Source organism: Alosa alosa, chromosome 15, assembly GCF_017589495.1.
Source record: "Alosa alosa isolate M-15738 ecotype Scorff River chromosome 15, AALO_Geno_1.1, whole genome shotgun sequence".
NCBI lineage: Eukaryota > Metazoa > Chordata > Actinopteri > Clupeiformes > Clupeidae > Alosa > Alosa alosa.
The window spans coordinates 181,028-206,099 of record NC_063203.1 but is presented as its reverse complement, the minus strand read 5'-3'; the positions used below and the strand labels follow the sequence as shown (position 1 = coordinate 206,099).

At 40.2% G+C, this 25,072-nt stretch overlaps 1 protein-coding gene across 2 annotated transcripts in view; it reads left to right on the top strand.

Moving 5' to 3' along the window:
- Nucleotides 1-25,072, top strand: part of ercc2 (excision repair cross-complementation group 2) — a 155,387-nt gene that overhangs the window by 92,836 nt on the left and 37,479 nt on the right. For both annotated transcript variants that reach the window (XM_048264434.1, XM_048264435.1), the window contains exons 11-13: nucleotides 9,845-10,013; nucleotides 20,797-20,915; nucleotides 23,963-24,032. In XM_048264434.1, coding sequence (XP_048120391.1) covers nucleotides 9,845-10,013; nucleotides 20,797-20,915; nucleotides 23,963-24,032 — 358 coding nt within the window. The remainder of the gene's footprint in view (nucleotides 1-9,844; nucleotides 10,014-20,796; nucleotides 20,916-23,962; nucleotides 24,033-25,072) is intronic.

Sequence of the window (25,072 nt, the reverse complement as noted above, 5' to 3'; positions counted from 1 at the left end):
AAAACATTTGTGCTATTCAGAAAGCATCTTCTATCGTCTTTCCAGGTGCACACAGCTCGTAGCCTATATCGACTGCCTTAACAGATAGGCTTTGCTCTTGGGTTTGGCCTCACAGAGAACTCAACCCTCTTGTTGCTTGCAGTTTGTTAAATAAAGCGATGCAGATTACATTATTTATTTCTGATGAATTGTGTCTTTTGATGTCTTTTGCAACATCTGCTTGTTAGGCTGGGCTACTTTCAATGTCCTGTACAGGTAAATGTTCAACAATTGCTGGTGTAGGCCTACAGGCTATAATCAATTAGCTAAATAATTTGTCCAGCTGTTTAAACATTTATTCGTGCTACATTCAAATGCAAATTTATACAATATCCCAACCTATCCCACTCTGATATTTAGAGTTGTTTCGATAAGATAAAATTCTTATTTAAATTTTGGGTTCATGTTGAATGATGACACGCACACAACTTGCAAAACATTGAACTGCTTTGGGTGAAGTGCGCTTGCGAGTTGCGTTCCTTCTGTAATTAATTATACTTGATGCTCTTCCCACTGAAAACAGTGGCAGTCCTAGCTTGTAGCCTATAGCCTAACATATTTTTTGGAATCAATTTGTGGTGTGATTGACATCAGACTAGTCATTAGCTAGTTAGTTGTGCACTGTTTCCCACTCACTAGTAAGGTAACAAACAGCCTACTCCGATGAATTCTAATTTTTTTTTGTCAGTATTCTTGTCGCCCTCCCAGAATTCTGAATATCTTTGCTCGCACACTGTAGGAACTGTAACATGATTAATGACACTTACACCCAACTCTGCTCAACTACGACTAGAGAAAGAATCTCCCGTGTGTAAGTTCACTACAAGTTGGCCTACTCCATGAACTACATGACAGTAGGCTATTTCTATTTATCTATAAAATTACCACATGCATTTGTTCAACTTTATGAAGCAGATTTACACAGGCTATTTGCACACATTTTGTTTGCGCAAGAAAGAAAATACAGCGCATGCAATTTTGGGCTGCACTTTGAAACTCGTTCTGGCGCCCCTGCCTTGTTGCCTTTATGATTTCCTTATAACTTTCTTATACTAAATAGGAAATGCAAACAATGACATGCCCAACCCTGGAACTGACTGACTCTGTCTCTCTCTCGTGCGTGCGCGCTCTAAGCAGCCTAGCCTACGTTTCAAATTATGGTAGCCTACATGTAAGGTAACGTTCAAGTTAGATCTGCTGCATGAAGGAGAGTGAGAGGAAACCCGTGTCCTGCTTTTGTATTTGACAAATAGGTCCACCTCTTCTCACAGTACCAGTGCATGATCCGAATAATGGTATATTTGTTAGTCAGCTTTGCAAAATACATTCGAGGCCACACTCGAAACATTCGGGGCTGAAGCCCCGGCAAAATCGGCTGGCGACGCCCCTGAATAAGATATAAGAACTCACGCTATTGTATTATCATATATGTTTGGTAAGGCTCAAGTGTCTCTGATTGTTCTACTGACTTGGAAACTGCGTCATGGAAGCAGTAAGTCAAGTCGCATCAAAAGTAGTAGTGGCAGAACTCCGAAGTGACACCTTGTGGTTGTTTGTGTAAACTGCAGTTTGTGCCATTTCTGCTGAGAAAATGGGGTGCTTGATTCATGAAGGAACCCGTCCAAACTTAACTGGGACCCACTGTAGGCATAGGCATAGTAACAGATTAATTTAATAAGATACTACATCAATCCGTATGTTTCATTAGGCTACTAGGTTATTTGTTTTGCCTTACTCTTGATTCATTTAGGCTAGGCCTTTTTATTCAGTTATTCATCATCTTCCGCCCTTGTGTATCGCACACATTCTCAGACCTGTCACCTGCCACTCATCGTAAGGGAGGTGTTTGGAATCATTCCCGCATTACAATCATCAGCCAATCAAGATGGTCACTTCAGTCAAGCTCGTGCATGAGTAATAACGTCATCCATAGCAACGAAGACTCACTCACTCTTAGTCAAAGATTCTAGAGCGCTCAGCTCTAGAATCTGTTCAGGAGTTGTCATTTTCCCTTACTAAGAGTAGGTCTGAAAGGCTTTGTGAATAACTAATAAGAGAAACTCCTATAGCTAAAATCTTTTATTGCTATTTAGGAGTAGCCTACTCCTAGTGGTAAGATAAAAAGCTTTGTGAATATGGCCCCTGTTGTCTAACCCAATGCATAGCTCATTTACACAAAATAATGGTCGAATATTAGGCTGCTGATGATCATTGTTATTTAAGAACATGCAGGGCACCAAAAACATCTTGCTCGTAAAAAATCATCATACCGCACATTGTGGCGGGTCTGTTATTTAATCTACTTACTGTAGGCTGCGCAAACCACAGGCCTTTATTTTGGGCAAGCCTGCATTTGAGGCAGGCCTTCTGTTGAAGAATTTTATATAAAGCCTGCGCTAACAGTAATCCTCCTGCCCCCGATACCGCAGCTGTGGATAGTGTGGAATGTTCAAGTAATAACACAATCCAATGTGTGTCTCAATTGTCCCCCGCTGACCACCTCACACATTTCTTTAGATTTTGCAACCTTACATGACACAATGCCATAAAATGCCAGTTTTAGGACACAGAATAATGTTTGTAATGATACCAGTTAGGCCTACGTTCAACAGTAACATAAGTGTAATGAGTTATTCATTGTCGAAGGTGCATGAATTTAGCGGTGCATGAATTTAGCGGTGTCACGTCTGCCTGTCACAGACGTGGGGAGCTGAAGCTTGGGATACAGTTACAGTATCAGTATTTTATTTTACTTCTTATGGAATATTTTTTTTTTCACTTTTATAAAGGCTTTGTTTGAATGCTGTTGGAACAAATAGTAGTTGATTATAAAGGCAACTTACTGTTGCAATATTCTGTGTGTTCTGTAGGCCTACTGCAGGTAACTTGTTAAGCCAGTGGTTCTCAAACTTTTTCTTTCATTCCCCACTTTGATCAAGGAGGCATTGACTGATGATATTGGAGATAACGTATTATCCCGAGGCCTTTGCAAGTCAGCATCTCCGACGGTAGTCTACCCTATTAAAAATATAAGTTTTCGATGTCCCAAACGGAGAGCCATACTTTATTGTTTTAACGATCTCTATGCTACTCACCAAAATGTAGGCATGGGAACATGATGAAGTATCCAACTGTCGTGTGTTAAATTATTGTGATTACGAGCCAGTGGTTTTCAAACATTATGCGTGACTCGGACATCTATGCAACAGACTCATATCGTCCTCGCATTCGCAAAATGAGGACATACAGACTTCTCAGATAACAGGTGTACCTCCAGTTATGCACGGTTTTAGTCAAGTCATTTAAATGTGCTGGTGAAACGGTTGTGTACTCTATTGTTATTTATCCCTATTCACCCACGCCGTCAATTCTGTGGCGCAGTGCGTTAAGGCCGGCTGATGACAGCCGCGGTTACGTAGCAGTTATCAGTCCCCTGTCCAAGAGTTCGAATCTGGGTTAAGCCCATATTTTGAGAAATGCTGAATAGACCACAACCAATTTCAATTCTTCAACACGGTCACCGTTAGACTAGAGGGGAGAAAGAATGGGAAAAGATCTGGGCACAGTTCTTCCAGAGCTTCGTGCCAAGTAATAAGCGTTGAGTCGAGATGTTTGTGTGAATGAAACGAAGCGTATAGGCCATAGTGTGACATGCGTAAACCACCATGGTGTAGAGATGACGCCACAGGGTTTTATTTAAGAGAGCCTCTGTTTGTATGTAGGCAATTTATTTTCACAATACTTAATACTAGTGTTTCACTAATTCACGGATTGGGATAAATGCAGAGACCAAATTTCCCTCACGGGATCAAAAGAGTATATATACTTATACTTATACTTATAAAGCCTGCGCTAACAGTTGTCCTCCTGCCCCCGCTACCACAGCTGTTTGAGCGCGTCCCTGGATAGTGTGGCATGCTCACGCGTTATGTCTCCTTTGATAGTATATTTTTACTACCATATTTCTCTTAAGATTCAGTCAGGACGATGGAAAATCAGGATCCAGGCTTTTATTCTTTTCAATGAGGGGCCAGTGCCCCTTAAGGGAGAGATGGCATGTTTGTGTCACCCCATCATGGGTTTCAACAGATTCTCTGACTATACAGAAACAGTCTACCATATTTAAGTTACACACAAAGAGAAGGAGTGACCTCTAGAATGAGAAAAATAAGAAATATAAGAAAATGTCACAGCACAACATCATGAAGTCACAAAATGTATTGCCCTAATGCTGCGACTGCTTGTTGGCTATTTTACCAATTTTGCGGACATGCTGAGCAAACAGGTGGCCAATCAGAGATTTAAAACAAACAAGATCTCACAATGCAAGCATCATTTGCCCCTCTTTACATGCAATCGTGAAACCGGAGAAATGGATAAACCATAAGCACACACAGTTGAGTGGACCCCACAGGATAGAAAATATATATCTAACTGTTATTCTTTGCTTTTGTTCTCAAACAAAGCACTGTATACTGATGAGAATTATGACAATAACCAGCTAAGACAGAGAGGGTTAAAGTGGAGCTTTGCTTTGGCTAAGATGTTTGGTTACTATGAAGGCCAGTCGTTAGTTCTAAATGGATGGTTGCTATGGCCAAAGGCCAGTTCTATCTCTCCGTTGTCAAGCGGGCATATCCCAGGATTCTGATTAAGCTTATCTTTGAAACATCGCTATTTTACTTAACCTACTGCCATACAACTAGCAGGAAGCCACCTCATATCATACCCCCACCGTCATATACTAAATGTTGCTATGTTTTGACTGTATTTTACAGCTTGAATGCAACGTGACGGTTCATTTAAACTTCACTAAGAGTTCAGCGAATTAATATACGCATATATTTTATTATATATACATATGTGATATACGATAAAATGGATCTACTTCATAGGGGTCCTTCCATGTGAAAACAGCCAATATCGGGGTATCATGTACATGGTACCTCTCAGATTTTGCTGAAAAGCGGTGAAAATATTCCTTATGTTACCAAACGAGGGAATCTGAAGTTTCAGGTCAATATCTCAAACGGTTTGCCCGTGGCGTCCATTTGAATTTCGGGTGCCACGGCCCTAATTGACACATTGGAATTTCACATTTCATCCTTTGCCATTTTTGGAAGCCCATAACGTCTGTTCTAATAGTGGTAGAAGGCTGGAAACTGGTGTGGTAGTTCATTGTAGCCTGTACTACACAATTCTGGAGGCAGAATCAACATTCCTTACTGTTTGGGTGAGAGGTGGGTCACCAAAGTCCTAAAAAATGTTGATGGCATGTGTGATTTTTCACTTTTTGGGTGGCCGTAGCACCACAATTAATGATCATATTTATTCTAAACAGAATTATTTGTTATATGTGGGAACCTTGCTCTTGCCAAAATTAATTTGAAGGGTATGGTACCACTGGTGGGGGTTTCATGGGGGTCCAAAAACCCTCACTGGCAGAGGTGACTCTTGGAACCCCATATTTCGACCCCCAAATGACCATGTGGGCACTTGATCACATGATCCTAATGGGATTTATACCAGATAAATATACATATTTGTTCTTTCTTTTAATGAAATAACATTTTTGACTATGAAGCTCCATAATAATGAATTTTATTCTTCATAATGCACCATTTTGGACATTGTTTCCAGAAGTCTGGAATGTAGATCAGGGAACATTTAGTGATGAAGAAGCATGAAAATAGTGGAAATAACTTAGTATTATGCTCAGTGATGGCAAACAATTAAATACTGAGACTGTCACGGATTAACCCCTTATCCCCCATGAAAAAGTAGTAAAAATGAGAAAAATCAACTCCCATCAACTTTTGTACTTGTAAAATTTAGAATAATACTCTCATATCATGACAATTACACAAGTTAGATTTGAACACCTGAACACCATGGCAGTGAACTGCATAGAATTGCTGATATTAGTCTGGTCAGTTTAGGGCAAATGGCTGCAAAAAATTATTAACATTTCAGCCAATGTTTTTCTGTTCATTTAGGGCCTAATAAACAAAAAAAATGCAAGGAGCCCAAAAAATTAGGTGGGGGAAAGCCCTGAAACGGCCACGCCCACTTTTTAGATCCATAATTCTGTATCTCTGCTCATGAAGGTCACAGAGAGTTGGTTTTGGGCTTATAAGATGCAGAAACGCCACATTTATAGTAGTGTTATGAACAAGCATAGGCCCTAAAACCTTTACTTTTTGAGTTATTCACGAAAAACTAGTTTTCGCATGGTGCACAGGCTACATTTCATGTATCGACCACTGAAGGTTGTAGAAAATCATATCAGGTTTTTGGTATGAATCTCATCTTGTATCAATGTTATGAAGCACCAAACTCCCTCAATGACCTTCATTTATATTATGCCTTGCGTATCCCCATTCAATTATTTTATTGATGAAAAAATGAATAAGAACAAACTGAACTGTCGCAAAAATCTATATTTTAGCTTTGAGAACCACCTAAATCTATGGAATTTATTCTGAGTTACCAAAATTACTTGGATAGATCAGATGAATCTGGGATAGAAGAAACAGCTGTATTTTATTTTTTATCAGACTATATTTGTGTACTAAAAAATCAGTGAAGTTCTGCTTTTCCCTGATTTGATGATCTCCCATTTGAGATCATCAAATCAGGGAAAGTAGCATGTAATTTACATGGATCAAACTGCGGAACTAGTGAATGACATTGTCAGTTTTAATGGTTATTCCTTAAAAAATGTCACGTAAATGAAAGCACAGTGTGCAACATTTTCATTTTTAAATCCACCACAAGAACTTGGAGGAAGGTACATAACAGATAGATTGATAGATATATACGTCATTGATCCCCAAGGGGAATTCAAGGTCCCAGTAGCTTAAGACATCACAACATACACTACAACATAAACAGGACGATAAAATAACAAATCCACGAGGGACAGTAAAAGATACTAAATCAAGGATCCATGTGAATGTATGAAGGATGTATAAGCATGAGGCTCTTGCGTGACAGGGCAGGGGGTCTGTAATTGATGCATTTCTGTATCCTAAGCACTACTAAAGCTACAGATTTTAAATTTGTTATGTTTACTCTTGGCCACATTTGCTCACTACTCAAGTTTCATTTGGCTCACTCAATAAAATGGCTGCCAACAACCAATCAGAATTCAGCAGTCAAAACTATTTTGTGCTAATGTTCTTTTAATAAATAAATAAATATATGTTTGGGGCTGTTTGCCTTTATTTGGAAGGGAGAGTGAAGTAAGACGGCCCCCCTTGTGCTAATATGTTCTGATGTATAAACTCACTAAATAAAATTTGACATGCTGCATTGTTATTACATTTTTCTTCATGAAATTGTATCCATAGAGGTTGCTGCAATTGACTCTCGAGACACAAATGTGCCAATATCCTGTGATCTTGTTAAAGGTGCTCTAAGCGATGTCACGCAGTCTCTAAGCTAAACATTTGTAGAATTCTGGGGTATTCTTACTGTATTCTGATGTGTTCATATGTTACTTCTGTGTGTAGTATACAACAGGGAGAGGTCCATATTATTGTACATAACTGTGCCTTAGGCCTGTGTACCAGCAGGAAGGTCATACAGGCCGATGTTTAGGAACATCCGAGGAACATCCGAGGAACATCCGAGGAACATCAGTGATAACATGGGCCGTGGGGGACAGCATGTCTGCCTATTCGGGCTAGTATCTCCATCTGGCCAGGGCCGGGTTGTGTACACTGGTTGGCACCTGCCACGTTGGCATGATTGACGTTTGTATGTTTTAGTATAACAGGCTTTGTCTTGACACGGAGACGGATCGAGGAAGCGACCCGAGGAGCATATTCTGTCGGAAGGCTCAGCAGCCGCTTCTAATAACAACCACAACTGTTAGACTCTGCAGTTTTACTGTTTGAGACTTAGCCTGTGTTCTGTTATTCATTATTGTACCATCTCCAATAAATCATCATCTAATCGCCGATCCTGATCCCGCCGTCAAGCTTTATTGACCATCTTCAATACAGACAGAACTAAAACACAATGCAACAACCAGAGAATCCAACACATTTTTTGTCACATACAGCAACCATCTCACAATCCGCTACAGTAGCTGCCTGTCCAATGGATACACTGTAAAAACAATCAAGGTCTCTGACAGCCCAGCCTCCAAAAACAGCAAAAAAACAGCCTGGTGCAGCCTGGACCATGAAACCTAACAAACTTTTCCAGCCATTCAACGACGAGATGTGCGTTCAGGAGAGTTTTAGTTGCACGGGAGGGAGGAGAAGGAATGAGCGAGCTCTGTTTTGTTTGAAAGTCAACAGAAGTGACATTACTCAACATCGCAACCCAGAGCACCTTTAACCTTGGTTGCTAGGTTACGGGGACGCTGGCGAGACACACCGCTCCATTTGGCATCATGTTTTTGTTTGTTTTTATGTAATGTTCTTAATTTTATGTAATGTCATGTTTATTTTTTGTATTGATTTGTCTAGTTAAATGTTTTCTCTCTTTATTTTCGTTATTTTTTATAGTTTTCGTGTTATTCTCTTAGTCCTTTTTACTGCTTTCAAGTCGGCTGATGTTATTAACGTTTGTCCATTGGGAGCTTGCTATGGCTAACATTAGCTTTTGCTCTGGGCCTCTGACATCCTTCCCATCCATCTGTGAGCCGGTGCTGCACTTCACTGTCTGGTCGAGGGGATTTCTCGGGACAGCAGCTGGAGCTACTCTGTGAAGAATCTGCTGAGCTGTTTCTGACCTGTGAGCTGCCATGCCAACAGCCTGGAGTCTGGATTGAGCAGACTAATGTTAACGTTGAAGAACTCTGCATTACGGACCAACAAACTGTCGCTGTAAAAAGTCCACCGAGTTGCTGATCTACAAGATCGCCCAAGACTTTGGACTGTTATGCTTCTAGTGATCTCCAGACTAACAAGGCCTAACGTTAACGTTATCTCCAGACTGCCAGTGAGTGTAACTTTGTGGGCGTTGCATCGGTTGTTAAGACACAGCTGTGCGCAGTTTTACGCGAGTCATCATTGCCCTTGGACATTTTCAGCCAGTTGAAAATTGGACTAATCTAATTTTTTCATTTTTATTGATTTTATTTATTCATTTGTTTGTTGTATGTCTTGGTGTCACGGGTACACTGGCGACTACGCTGCTCCGTCCGGCATCTTTTGCATTTGTTATTTCTTAAATGTAGTTCTATGTCTTGGTGTCACAGGTACGCTGGCGACTACGCTGGCGACTACACCGCTCCGTCCGCTATTGTCTTTGTTAGTCTATGTGTCAATGACAATGTCTTATATGTGGAGCGCTTTGGGTTGCACTCTGTGCATGTTAAATGCACTATACAAATAAAACTGACTTGACTTGACTTAAGTTTAAAGTTGAAATTAGACATGCTGAATCACTGGCAGAATATTTACATGCACACACCATATTTTGTGCAATTCCGTCTTTAGGGGGTGCTGTTACTAACACATTTTAATTAATGCTTGTATTCCTATGATCACTACTTCTAGATGTGGGCATGTGCACTTGGGCATTAAATCAGTTTGGCGGACACATCTAGTGTGCAAGCTTTTTACATTTACACACACAGACACACCCACACACAAATGCACACTCGCTCACATGCCGGGCACACACATTTATACAGAGACAGGCACATACATGCACTGGCACACAAGCGCATTAGCATGCATACGCTCACGCTGACTTACTGTGTCACCAGTACAAAATGTTTAATGTTGTTATTGCTGTAGCACATCCTTAACTTTATTCTCTTGTTTTGCCTCTTCATTTCCAACAGAGGCTGTTCCTGGCAGCATCCGCACTGCAGAGCACTTTATAGGTTTCTTGAAGCGTTTCCTTGAGTATTTGAAGGCCAGACTACGTACTCACCATGTGGTACAGGAAAGTGCTCCTCAGTTTCTTAAAGACATCTTTGAGAAGGTGTGCATTGATCGTAAACCCATGAGGTCAGTAGCTTTCTAGTCGCAGTATGTGTTTATTACTAGACATTGATGAAAGTTGTATAGAAGGCATCATTTGGAGAAGTTATGATCTAAACCCCCTCTTGTTTTTTTAATTTCCAGGCATTAAAACAAACCAATATTATGTTCAATACAAATTATATGTATAAAGCGCCATAGCACATAAATGTGTTACAAGGCATTTGACATGATCTGCCAAGACCAAGCTCCAAGGCTACTGGGGAAAAAAACATATTTTAGTAGATCATGACTAATAAGAAAGGCCTATTGGCTTGAACTCCGCTGGATAGAGAGATAACTTCATACACATATCATGACAAGCATATTAGTCTACAATATGCAACACATTATGTAAGCAAATAAATGGTGCATGTGTGATGCATACAGAGGTAGTGGAGGATGAAAATGGAGTAGGAGCTTAGTGGGTCGGTGCATAAGTTTGCATCCCTTTACTGAAATTACGGTGTAATACAAAGGTGTAATACAAAAAAAATATTGTTATCAACACAATATTTAATGCATGCGTAACACCTGTGATCTTGTGTTATGTTGCATTGTGCACCACAAACCAGGATTACCAGTTGAGAGACTGATTTCTGATAATAGACAAAAATAGTGCTAGAACATCAATGCTCAGCCATGCTGTTGTTAGAAATATAAAAGCTCATATTAGCAAACACACTAACAAAGTAATTGGCTAACTTGGCTAGTAACACAGCCTACATGCTGTTGTTCATAGGACTGATATGAATATTACATTTTATTGTAATTTATAGTGCAGTTCAGGGATCAACATTAACTTTTAAAAGTGGTTGCCAGCTTGGCATGAGGTTTTGGTTGCCAAAGCCAACCAAATGGTTTCCATCATTAATGGCCTGTTATTTTTTTGTGTACTAAAATAATGATAATACTAATTAGTCTTTAGACACACATTTATGTCACCTTTATTTCTTTATTTTCTTTCATGACAGAAACAGATGGAAAAGAAATAATATGTAAAGTATGTCCTTTACCTAAAAATAACTAGCCTGACGAGCCAGACCCACATCAAGATGTAGGTTCTGGGAACTTACCATAGGCACTGCTCAATCCGAGGGGTGGGATAAACGGTTGTCTTTCAAATTTCCTCTGCACACAAAAGGATAGGCTACAACTCATGAGTCTCATGCATTTTCCCACCAGCGGAGCTAGTTGATAAAACTTTTGCCAATTTAAAAAAAGCTTAACTCGTCGCGATTCAAAGACAGCTGTTTGCCAGCAGCAGCATCCATCTTCTTTGTTTACAAGTAGCAGGAAATTCACACGGAACCATGGCCAACTCTACACACAATATGATTGGCCTGATATAAGTTTAATTTTTCCAGCTCGCAAGCCAACGGAGAGTTGCTAGACCACCCTGGCTGTAAATTACATTTGCTGCCGCTAGGGTGCGTCTAGATTTCTAGGCTAAAAAATAACTGTAATTTGCAACTATAGTATAGTGAGATTTCTATAGTAATGCTATGCTAGTGTATAATAGTTCTGTGAGGTTCTGTAACATCATAGCCTTACCCTTTATAGTGTTCTTTAGTAGACTAGTCTCCCAACATACTAGGCTAATACTTCTACAGTAAGCAATGTCCCAAGATGCTACAGTGTTCCTATAACATTACTATAACATTTTGTATCAAAATGCTACCAGACTATAGTTATTTTTCGTGAGGAGTCATACAATGTGAGGCTGCAAAGAATTGCGTCTTTGGTGTCATTCATTTTCCGCATGGCATGGTCTATTGACCCGTCTAGCACCCACCTAGTCACAACCTTAGCAAATCTCCTTGCAGCTTTTATGCTGCATCGATTGCCAGTGTTTATTCAGTCCTTACATCCTGAACGAAGTCCCAAGACTTCGACGTCCCAAACGAGAACTTGTTCTGTCATTTATTGTTGGGTAGCCTACGTTGTGCATGGTCGTTATTTTATGATTTTGTTTCTTTCGAAGATTCCGGAGAAGGCTATTTAGCCTCTCATGCCTGCTCTAAGATTTTTCTTTGGGGCTGAAAGCACCGCAATTCCTCGTCACTTTCATTTAAATTTTCACTTTAACGTTAGTGTTGCTTACAGATGAAGTTTGATATGTTTTAATGCTAAATCAAAATAATTACATGTTTACTTAAATTAGCCTAATCTGCTTTGCCATTGCGAGTGAAAAATGTATCACAAGCCTGCGCATGTGGGAAATATAACAATTATGTCTGAGAGCGAGAAAGTACCGTATTTTCCGGACTATAAGTCGTTCCGGAGTATAAGTCGCATCAGTCAAAAAATGTATCATGAACAGGGAAAAAAGGAAAAAAAACATATATATGTCATATTTAGAAATGTATTTCACAAAATCCAAAACCAAAAACAGACAATGTAACTGGACTATTGAGGCCAAAAAGATTAATGTTAATGAAGATGAAGGAGTGAAGGCAGCCAAGAGGAGGGCCGGAAGGTAATTGTAAAGCAATTTAGGCTACAAAAGATTCCCTGAAAGAACATGCTGATGTGGTACACCAAAATTTAGCTAAAATGTGGAGAAGTCACAAGCCGACAGCAAATTAGATGCTCACGAGAGAGAAAAGATGCGGTTTTAAAAGGATGTGACCGAAGCAGAGGCAAGCCAGGCGATAAGAGTAGGCATATAGGCCTGACGGTAATTGTAAAGCAATTTACAAAAGATTCACTGAACAAAAATGCTGACGTGGTACATGAAAATTTAGCTAAAAATGTATGGAGAGACAAGCCTGCAGCAGATTAAATGTTCAGGACAGAGAAAAAGATGTGGTTTTAAAAGGACTTGCAGACCGGAGCTGCAGCTAGCCTAGGTGCTTCTACATCAACCGCTATCAACAGGAAAGGAAAACAAAAGTTTAGCGATCAGGAGCTGTCAGGAATTTTACAAACACAGAAGCATGACCGCCTATAACGCGATAGAACATGGATGTGTTCTCCATTTGAGGAACGTTATAATCGACTGCGGACGTGAACGGACAGCTACAGACACGCAGCGCATAGTAGGCCTACTTTCACTTTCTAGTGTGCGCATTCATTACGTGAAAGATGATTTGTAGCAAAACAGTGATCAAATATTAGGCTATATGGTAGTGAGTTTTGTTTTTCAAATGTTTTCATGCATGTCTAGATAACGGGTGGGGAATGTTTAGGAGACAGACTATCGTAAATCCTCAAATTATGGCTGGGGTCTTTTATTTAGACTGCGCAAAGCACAGCACCTTTATTTGGGGCAGGCTTGTATTCGAGGCAGCTAGGCCTTTATTTCTTACGTGATGCATTTTATTGAGAGACATACAGTGGGCATCGCTTTCAAATGACCACTTCATTCGCGCATTACGCGGCGTGAAGCTGCGTGAAGCTTTAGTACCACTTTCAGCCACTGTGCGTCGCTCTGCCACTGTACATCGCTCTGCCTGCAGTCCCTTACATAATTGTTGCCGAGAGTAATCCCAGCCTACGAATTCAATAACAAAATAAATCATGCATAATTAAACATTACCTTGATTTAGGCTACTTGGGTATGGCTTAAGGCTTGACTACACGAAAATCGAAATTTGCTGTCTACATTATTGTCAGTGTTGGGGTTAACGCAACTACGCAAATCAAAACAGTGGTGTGATAATTGAGGCAGTAGAGAAATAACTGTTCAGAATTAATCTGTAGCCTTGGGTAGGCTTCTGCAGAAAACAATGTTGTTGCCGATTTAATACTATCTGGCGACGTTTTTAACAGGCTACGCCAATAGAGGCTTAGACAACTATGACCCACGTTTTGGTTTCGTAAATTAATTTGCCCTACTTCTTGACTGCAATGTAGTCAATTGACTGCTTGACATGTCATTTTTATTTTTCTGTACAATAAACAATTACATCTGCTTTATGCCGCAGAATTAGGCTACATTCATATTTGGCTGACTGCAGACGCGCCACTTCCCTCCCCATATTCCAAGATTAAGATAGTATGAAGTGCTTTTTGTATAGGCTACTATCATAAAAAAATAGTTAAAACGAATAGCTATTTGCAATTTGACAAAACACTGGTCACTGGTCATGAGCCTGTTGCATTTAGTTAGATGTCCGAGTCACGCATAATGTTTGAAAACCACTGGCTCGTAATCACAATAATTTAACACACGACAGTTGGATAACCTACTTCATCATGTCCCCATGCCTACATTTTTGTGAGTAGCATAGAGATCGTTAAAAACAATAAAGTATGGCTCTCCGCTTTGGGACATCGAAAACTTATATTTTTTAATAGACTACCGTCGAAGATGCTGACTTGCAAAAGCCTCGGGATATCACGTTATCTCCACTATCATCAGTCATGCCCCTTGATCAAAGTGGGGAATGAAATAAAAGTTTGAGAACCACTGGCTTAACAAGTTACCTACAGTCCAGAACACAGAAGATGATGAATAACTGGGGCCGTAGGCTATTCACAAAGGCTTTTATCTTACTACTAGCAGTAGGCTACTCCTAAATCGCACTTAAAGATTTTAGATTGGAGTTTTCTCTTAAAAGTTATTCACAAAGTCTTTCAGACAACTCCTAAACTAGGAGTGAGTCTTCGTGGGCTATGGATGACGCCATTACTCATGCACGAAGCTTGACTGAAGTGACCACCTTGTTTGGCTGACGATTGTAACGCTGAATTCCAAACACCTCTCTTCAGATGATGACTGACAGGTGACAGGTCGGAGAATGCGCGGCGCCTACACAAGTAGTGTGAAGGACGGAAGATGATTAATAACTGAATAAAAGGCCTAGCCTAAATGAATAAAGAGTAAGGCAAAACAAATAGCTTAGTAGCCTAATGAAACATAGGCCTATGGATTGATGCAGTAGCCTACCTTTGCAACATTAAATTAATCTGTCACCATATCCCTAGGCTACGTTTGCAAAGAGGAGAACATTTTAATTTGATTCACAATGAAACGTTACATTTCATTTACATGTTAACAATGAGTAGTTTTGGTTGTTGTTGGTGGCGTTATTGCATCCCTTTTATGAATGCAAAATTGTTCCCTCACATTGGAAGCTCTGGTTACATAGGCTATTTCAAAAACATCGCAACGTAAAATGCCACAAAAAGCTGTTTATGAATAGGTCTTAGTGAGTTAGGAGTCCTCTCGACTTAAGCTGTCCCAGACTTAGGTGCTACTTTTAGGTCTAAAATGCTTCGTGAATTACTTTTTGTGAAAAAATTAAGAGTCCTAAAGTTAGCAGTGAGACGCCCATTATTTTTAGGAGTTGCTCCTAAATTCGCCAGTTAGGAGCTACTTTTAGCCTTAAAATTCTTTGTGAATACGGCCCCTGAATAAAAAGGCCTAGCCTAAATGAATCAAGGCAAAACAAATAGCCTAGTAGCCCAATGAAACATACGGATTGATGTAGTATCTTTGTAACATTATTAAATTATTCTGTTACTATGCCTACGTTTGCAAAAGATAACATTTTAATTTGATTCACAATAATGTTACAATAATGTTGACAATGATTAGCCTAGTTTTGGTTGTTGTTGGCGGCGCTATTGCATGTTAGTTATGCCTACAATGCAAAATTGCTTCCTCGCGATTGGAAGCTCCTGTAGCTGCATAGGATTTCAAAACCGCAGGTTTGTGAATAGGTCTGTGAGTAAGGAGTCCTCTTGACTTCTTTTAAGCTGTCAGAGGTGGGAAGGTGTGATTTTTTTGGGGGAAGGGCCGGATTAACTGGGCACAATTGTCTGATGGCCCCTTCCCCCAGCCAACGGAATCGGGTGGTTAGTTAATAGGCCTATCGTGAAGATTTTCCCTGCCATCTAAGGCACGAAGCATCTGTGAGGCCAAGCCTCACCAAGTAGCTTGTTTGTTTACAACTAACATTCCATTTAATTAAACTGCTTTATAGGCTATGCCAAATAGTTTTCAACATTTTGAATATTAGTGTCGGGTGAATTGAAATGTTCTCAAAGTAGCCTTATGGCTGAAAGCTGCCGGACCCCGCCAAAGCGATATAACCATACAAACGCTTCCCTGCACTCATTGTTTCAAAACGAGTAATTTTGGCTTTGTCAGAACTGAAGAGCTGTGGACCGGCACGCACGGTATGCCCAATGAAAATAAATCAACGCAACGCAACACAACACAACACAGACCCCGCTTCTCTCGCGTCAGTCACTGACATGAACGAAACACAGAACCCGCTTCTCTCACGGCAGTCACTTACAGTAACCTAGGATAAATAAAAAAAACACTTCCCCATGACAAAGACATCGTAAAACACTGAAAGTTAATATTTTGTCACTAGCAACATTCATCTGTCCTTTGTCAAATGTATTATGTTCCAAGTACCCTATGCGTAATTCTGCTTCATAAAGTTGAACAAATACATTTGCTTATTTCACAGAAAAATATAAATAGCCAGTCTACAGTGCAGAGTTGGTAAGTTATGGTAGGCCAACCTGCAGTGAACATACAAACAGGGGAAATTATTTCTCTTGCAGCTGAGTAGCCTCAGGTGCGCACGTGGACATAAGGCCGAACATGCAAGCCAATGAATCGTGCTCTCCACGACAATCGCGCCCGTTAAACTTAAATAGGTTAACATCACTCTAAGTTAAGCCTTCAAGCAAGGAAAACGATGATTTGAAGACATCTGTTTTTTTAGTTGGAAGGGCAAGGGGGGTAGCAACAGGGCAACACAGAGCCAGGCCCGATGGCAGGGCTGTTATGAGAGTATTAAAATATGGGATATTCTACGGGAAAACATTAAAACGGCAAGACAGCGGGGAAAGTTAAAATACGTGATAAACACGGAAAAAGTTGGCATGCATTGTTTCGGACCCCGTGCACAGGGATTATTTGTCATACTATTAATCACATATGATTATTTGTGAAATTGTGCAAACAGGCGCCACACATTTGAAAAGGAAGGACTGGTAGCATGCAAGCTCACGGGAAAGATTGATTTAAGAACGTTATCACAAAGTGTGTGGCTGTGGCGCGGGGCGGAAGACAATTGGCAGGGGAGGGTCATGTCTTTTTTAACATTTCTGTCGGAGGGTCATTGAACAATTTCTAGCAGGCAAGAGAGGGTCATGCAACTTCCAACTGAAGCACTCAAAATTCCTCCGGTGGCCCCTTCAATAAATAACGATCAGTCCCTATTGCTGCTGGGCTATATGTCTTGGTTCTGTTAACAACTCATTGTCAAACGCATAGCCTGTCTCGCGGTTGCATCCATTACAAACAAACATGCAATGTGAACGTCTGGGATTGGGGAGAGCACTAAATGCTCTACTGAATAAGCACGAAGTCAAACCTTTAAATGAAAAACACTCTTTAATAATCCAAAAAAAATAAACCGCTAATGAAGTAAACTTGTGACCATCAAAAATCGTTTCGTGATAGCCTATGATAAATGGCTTATGGCCAAATATGTGAAAACGTTAAAATACAGTAGGCGATAAACCCGGAAAAAGTTGACAGTGATTTTTTCATAATCACTTTGGAGGGTCATAGAAAAATGTATTGCTGGCGAGGGAGGGTCACGTCTTTTTGGACTAATGCTCCCAAAACTCCTCGGTAGCCCCTAAATAAATAACGAACAGTCCCTAATGAAGTAAACTTGTGACCATCAAAATCGTTTATCGCCTGTAACTCCGTGATAACAGGACGGAACAGGAAGGCATTTGGCTGAGCAACGGAGGTTAATACTCTATATTTTGTCCAAATGATGTCTGTCTATCATCGTTGCACTCGGAGAAAACCAGAATGTTTAATTTGTCCCGTCTCTCTACGGCTGCAAACGGGATTCACTCGCGCAGTTAACCAAATATTTCTTTATTAGGGCAGGGCAGGCATATTTCTGGCTATTACATTATTTCTAAACCAGTCTGCTAAAGTCTGTAGTGAAGTCTGTGTAGGGTTTTCCAGGCTCCATTTCTTTTTATGAGACACCCTGCTCACTTGAGCCATCTACCGGTTGTTTGGGTTGTTGCAGCGTCTCACTGGAAAAATACAAATTAAAGTCGCTGATGGATACACACATGGATCCCACGCTGCGGGACCATGAAAGTGAAGCTGGCCAAGTCGAAGCACTGCCCACTGTAGGCCTACTTTTCGTTTGGAGCGACGAACCGGTAGGCTATCAAAAGCAGAAGATGTTTGATTTGGGATTTAATTTACGTTTGGACTATTTTATTATATTGCTAAATATCAGGACTGATAACCACTGAAATCTGTGGGGTGTTTGATGGTTTGATGGTTCACTTATTAAGTTTCATGTAGTTGAAAGACTGTCGGGATTTCCATCCGCTTATTGCGAGATAAGGCATCCTCATCCTTTCATTCATTCCTGGAACGTGTGCTGTGCTGTAATGGAAAACTTATTACATATAGCCAAAGAGGTCTACGATAGCCTAAATTGAGTTTTTTTTTTTTTTTTTACTCATTGAGTGCCAAAAACGTAATATTACGTTTTTAGCTTTTTTTAAAATTACGAAACTAGACACTCTAACACACCTTATATGTGATTTTGGAAAATCTGTGATTAATGGAAATGAAATATATGACGATCGAAAACTCATAAAAACGCACAATCTGGACATTTTATCATAACTCGGTTGCCGCTTTGGGTCGAATCAGTGACGCATACACGTCAGGTCAAAACCAGGCCATTTTCGTGGGTCTATCACTAGGTGGCAGTCTCGCCAGGTCTCGCTGATCACTTCCCGGAAAGCTTACACAAGTAAGTAACAGGCAACACTTCATATTTCATGAAAGACATTATATCTCCATTTCTAGAAAAATACAGCGATTTTGATGAAAACTAGCCACTGTTTAGCTTGGGATTTCTCAGGAACAGAGGCGTGTAGAAATACACGGTTTGCACCCACCGAGAGCTTAAAGTCTCAACTTTTAAATGAGCCATTGTATGTGTTCATAGCTCTAACACAGAATATGCTGTGGCTGTACAAAAATCATCAACAATGGTCTAGATTGCTGGCACTCTAGGACAAAGCTCCTGAAAACAGCTTGGCATTCAATGAGTTAATTATGCATTATTTACTTGTTTATAAAATTGGTAGGCTGATGCCTGGCAGCAACAATTGTGTTTAAATATAGGTTACTGCTTCAGCCTCTGGCAAGCTCAGAAGGGGGCGGCAAGCGACTGGTAGAGCTTGAGAGCGACATGTTGGAGACTCATGGTGTAGGACAATGACTTTTCATTGGCAACAATATTAAACCAACAAATAATATAAAATATTAAGAAGAGCTGAGGCCCGGCTATAAATAGAATCCTGGCCATAATTTGAGGATTTAGGAATACACATGTGTTTCAGGCATAGTGCAAGCACTAATCTCTGACTGAAAGTGCACAGAACTTGTGCATTTGAGAGCGCTCTCTCACGGCTGTAGACAGTAATGTTTCATGTAGGGTTCATATCAGTTAGTATGAATTAACATTTAAAAGCATGTTCAATAATATGTTTTCATATATAAGTCTGACTATAAGCCAAACTATGAAAAAAAGTGTGACTTATAGTGCGGAAAATACGGTAGTAAACAAATCCGAATGCAAATTATAGAAAATAACTGACAATCATATTATTAAGTACAAGGAAAAAGTCGGCTACAATATATGGTTGAAAAAATATATAATGTCCGCAACACTGCTTTTGCCTCCCATATATTTAATGCACAACAGGCCACGTTTCGACCCTGCTGGGTCTTCTTCAGGTTTTCTTTTGCCCTGCACCTGCCAGAAGGTGGGATGTGCACACAATAACTGTTTGCTGAACTACAATATATGGTTGCCACAGGGGAAACCAGGGGTGATGAGCAGGGGTTGCCACTTGTCACAATTTGGTTGCCAAGGGCATCCAAATCCTTGAATTTTCCCTTGGGGATCAATAAAGTATCTATCTGTCTATCTATCTATCTATCTCTATCTGGGCAACCATTAATGTCAAGCCCTTGTGCAGTTTCACAATTGACCATGGTCTCAAAACACTTTGTACAATTAAAACAAGCAAACAGGCTGTAAGTAGGAGAACAATTAAGAGAAAAATAACAATACACAATATACGAAGCTTGCACTATTTATTTTCAATGGGAAACTTCACTTAATTATGCCAAATATCTCAAAAAATTAAAATACATTGCTCACATGCCCTTTACAATACCTACTCAACTGATTCACTCAAGTCTGTATGTTCAGTGGTTTGAACTAAATTAGACGCCCTAAAAGGTAAAAAGATTTTCACAAAAGGTGTCACTGATGATGATCTCCCTTTAAATGAACATTGCTTGGCATTATATGTAGTATTTTTAGTCATACAAGGATAATGTCGGTAGCTGTATATTGCGCTGGCAGTGCTCAACTGGTCAAGGACAGACATAGTACATGCCGCATGTTGCACTTAGGAACCATAGTGGCCTTCTTGATACAACATACTGACTTATTTTGTGATGGGTGCTAGACCTGTGTATTGTGAATGTACACAGGATGTACTAAAAGTCTAGATTTAAAATGGGTAAGGGTATCATTCTCTGATAGAGGCAGACATATTATTCCACGAGAGGGGGCTCGATTGCAGAAGGTTTTGCCTCCCTCTGTGGTTTTTGATTCTTTGAAACTTTGATATTTTGACATCTTTCAAGAAGATTTGAACCTAGAAATCAAAGGTGTAGATCATCTTCCATATCCCTTAGTTAATTAAACATCCTCCTTTAATGTTCAAGGTTCTGTGCTGAAAGATTACACTCCTTACTACGAACATTGGAGATTGCAGACATTGCTGACTTCTCTGCTGTTACACTCATCTCACATTTTGCCACCCTAGTCAGCACCTATAGCAAAGGTAAGTATAGTTCTCTGTCTCCAATGTACATTCAGTGTTTTTTTTGGAACTGTATCTTGCATTTTTAAACAAGATGGTTGAAGTTAGCATAGGAAAGTACTTAGCCTTTCAAAGTAAACTATTACTGTCTAACTCTGCTATCCCCACAAGAAAAACATAAAACAATATAGTGCTAGCTACATATGCCATTTTCTTTAGAATTCTAATTCTGATATGTTTGTGAGCTTGCCTATATCTCTGCTTGCATATGCACTAGTTGGCTCTCTGCACCAGCATCAGCTTTTCTCTTTTTCCTCTCCTACATCGTTTCATTAGCAGTTATCTTTTCTTGATTCTTTGCTTTAGCTGGAGATACTGGATAGCTAATGATTGCTGTAATCACGCTGGACAGAGTATTTAGTTTTCCCACCTGTTGTCTAAGTTTGTAACTTTCTTGAGTCTTGGAAAACATATTAATGTAGGATAATCCATTGGTACTAGAGTAGAAGTAGGCTAATTGAGAAGCTGTAACATTAAGGTGTGCGAACCCAGAGGCAGAGTGATAATCGAGAAGATCGGGAGAATTCCCTGTGGGCCAGTGGCATTTTGGGGCCGGGCTGATTAGCCTATTGCTGTTTGAATATTTTCTTTGCTGTGCTCTCTAGTAGCTGTGCGACATCAGTCCTTCACTTTTACCACCTACAGCTGGACTATGATGACTTGACAATGTAGGCTTGTAGAACCTGATAATGTAATAAAACCTGAAAATGTACTAATCCCCGATAATGTAATAAAGTGCATTTACCAATAACATAATAATCTCTGCTGATAATGTAACAAATTAGTACATTAACAGGAGGTTATTACATTATCAGGTTAACTTTACTTTTTCCAGGAACTAATAATATAATATTTCCCAATATTGTAACAACTTTGGTCAATATTGTAGTACCAAGCCACCATTTTCTGGGGACCAAGTGGTAAAGCTTCCTACCTTTTACGGTAGCGAAGCGGCGGTCATATAGGATTAGGCAGTTTTTCTTCCAGATTTCTTTTTTCCCAGCAATTTTGTGTCAATGATTCCTGAGACACTGAATAAACAGGGTACACAAAACTTGGCATGTAGTCCACAGGGATGACCAGTAACTTGGGGTGGGAATCTGTTGACACCTCACGATTCGATTAGATTCCGATTATATTCCAAATATATAAGACTTCAAACACAAAATCCTCCTGTTGGTAATAAGCAGCATATCCCTGAGACAGAAAAAAACAACAACTTTTTGCTACACAATGTTATGCCACATTGTAACACATTGTGCAAAAAATATAGCTTGGAATTCAGCTCTCATACAAAAACACTGCAATATGAGGTAGAAAAGTAAACAGAAATATCATAATAGTGCTACAATTAAATCATGACGGTGTACCTTGGAAGTGCAACATGGTAAACAAACAGTAACAGCAAAGTGACCTTATTAGAAGCATTGTCTGTGACTAAAACTAAGTCATTGTCATTCAGATGCCATTCATCTGCTACCCTCTTCAACAAGTCGGCCACATTTGTGCCCGTGTGACACTCGTTCATTGCTCTTGTTTGAAGCACAAGTGACACTAGCTGCCAATCATCACTGATGAAATGTGTGGTTACGGTAACGTAGGACACCGTGGCAATTGATATATATAGCCACTCTTCCAGCGTTCGTCAAAGTATCCAAAACTTTTGATTTGGTTTCAACGTAGAGTGTAGGGTGTTGGTGAAGTATCGCAACAAGGTATCTTGTACCTCGGCTCCAAAGTATGCACCGTCAGTATAAGACCATCACCAGAGTATGGTCTTAAATTCATTGCAATACAGGGGGGGGCAGCCGTGGCCTACTGGTTAGCGCTTCAGACTTGTAACCGGAGGGTTGCCGGTTCGAACCCCGACCAGTAGGCGTGGCTGAAGTGCCCTTGAGCAAGGCACCTAACCCCTCACTGTTGTTGGCACCTAACCCGCCGCTGTTGTTGCAGGCAGCTCACTGCGCCAGGATTAGTGTGTGCTTCACCTCACTGTGTGTTCACTGTGTGCTGAGTGCTGAGTAATTCACAGATTGGGATAAATGCAGAGACCAAATTTCATTATACATTTTGCAATGGATTTAGTTATCCGTTTCCGAGTTTGGTGGCAGCTGTGCCATTGCCTGCTCAATTGTCCTCTGGCTACCATCAGCAACAGGAACTCTGAGTGGTATCGAGAAATGTGGTTTCGCAGATTTGGTTTATTTCCGAAGTATTTGATTTGAATTCCACACACCTTACACACGGTGTAGACTAGGTCTTGTCCAGCTTCCCCTCGACCTTATAGAACCCAAAATGTTTTAAAAAGAATCACGATGCATCTAAGAATCGATTATTTTTCCCACCCCTACACGTAACCATTGATTTTCCTAAGAAAGGAGAGAGGACGGAGACCATTTTCTGTGAATATCTCAAGAACCTGGAGGAGTGCCAAATTGGTTTTGTATTTCGGTCTCAACCCATCCCATAACCACTCATTTTTGGTGTAGTTAAAAATGATGTGCAGGATCATTATGACACCCTCTGAATGCATGCAGAATTTTGTGAAATTCCATCCATGGGTGCCTTACAATAAATAAATTCATGTGTAGCCTACATTTATTGACTGGACATCCATGTGATGATGGTGGTGTTAAGTGAAGGGTTGCTGGTAGGGGGAAATTTAAAATGTGTATGTTGAAATGTGCACCCCCACACACAGGACTACACCAAACACACACACACACACCATTACACCATAACCCCCCACAGACACATACCAAGAGCCCGAAATGCATGTTTGATATAGCGCCACCATCTGGCAACAGATATAATGGCTATTCCTAGTTTCATCAGATTCGTTTCACATTTGGTGTATGAACTGGCAGGTGTCTGACTGATTTTATATTATGGTAGGGGGATGACAAATAGGCGTTAGGTTTGGCCCCAAGTGTGACGAGAATTTATTGAAAATCAAGGAGATTACTTAGCTGTTAAGTTTTAAACAGTGGTATATGTTGCTCTCCCAGGCTTCACCATCATCATTGAGCCCTTTGAAGATAAGACTCCCACCATTGCCAATCCTGTGCTGCACTTCAGGTAGGTTAGTTTTGTTAACTGATTGGCAAAATGTATTTCCATGTTTATTTCTCTGTTTCTGGAGCCTCAGCTGTCTTGTCTCTTTTTTTCCTCACAAATCTCTCCAGGTTGTGCAGAAAAGGGCTGTCACTGAGGGCTTACACAAATTCAATATTTACTTACTTTCATAAAGGTCTCATCTCATCGTTTTTTCATAACTTTTGCAGTGGTCTGTAGTATTGATGAATGCCCTGTGAGCCGGTTTTGGTGAAAAAAATGCTGTCCTGCGTCTGTTTCATGCTGTTCTAGTTTGGTGGGGAAGGTGGGAGGGAGGAAACGACTGGATTTCTCGCCTCTACTCATGAATATTAATGACATGCTAATGAATTCACCTCTGATTGGCTAACAGTACCGTGGACGCTTCCTCCAGTCGTCCTCATCCGATTCTGCCTGTGCTATGCTCCATATTCAACTTTACAGTGCTAAAACCTGGCTAAAACTTCGAGTCAAAACTGTTGCACAAAATGTCTTCGAGATACAACTTCATGTGTTTGATCCTAGTATCCGAAAGGAAGAAGAACCGCTTCCTGATGGTTTGTGTCGGTGAGCGTTGGTTTAATAGAATGGTGACAATAGCCTGTCAGCTTAAATTTTCTCCTAAAAGAGGTAAACGTTTGTGACAATCGTCATCTTGCTTTCAAGTAATAAACAGTTGGAAACGTTTTAAAATAAAGACCTATTACTTTACACAGTCAAAAGTCTTTGCAATCTTCCTAGTAGATATTTTACTTCACAACACAGGTAAGCACCCTAAATGCAGTTCAGCCACTGACCTAGCCTGATAATGCTATCGGAATAGATAGTTATGGTTTGAATTCCATGATACTATCATTGAAAGACCACTTGGTCATAGCCCAATATAATATAGATTTAAATGCAAATACACCTACCTAGCTATATTTTGCTGGAATTGTACCAGAATGCCTACAGAAGCAGAGAATGTGTGCTGCAAGACTTCTTAATGAGAATGGCTTTGATAGCCTGACATTGGCAGAGCCTAC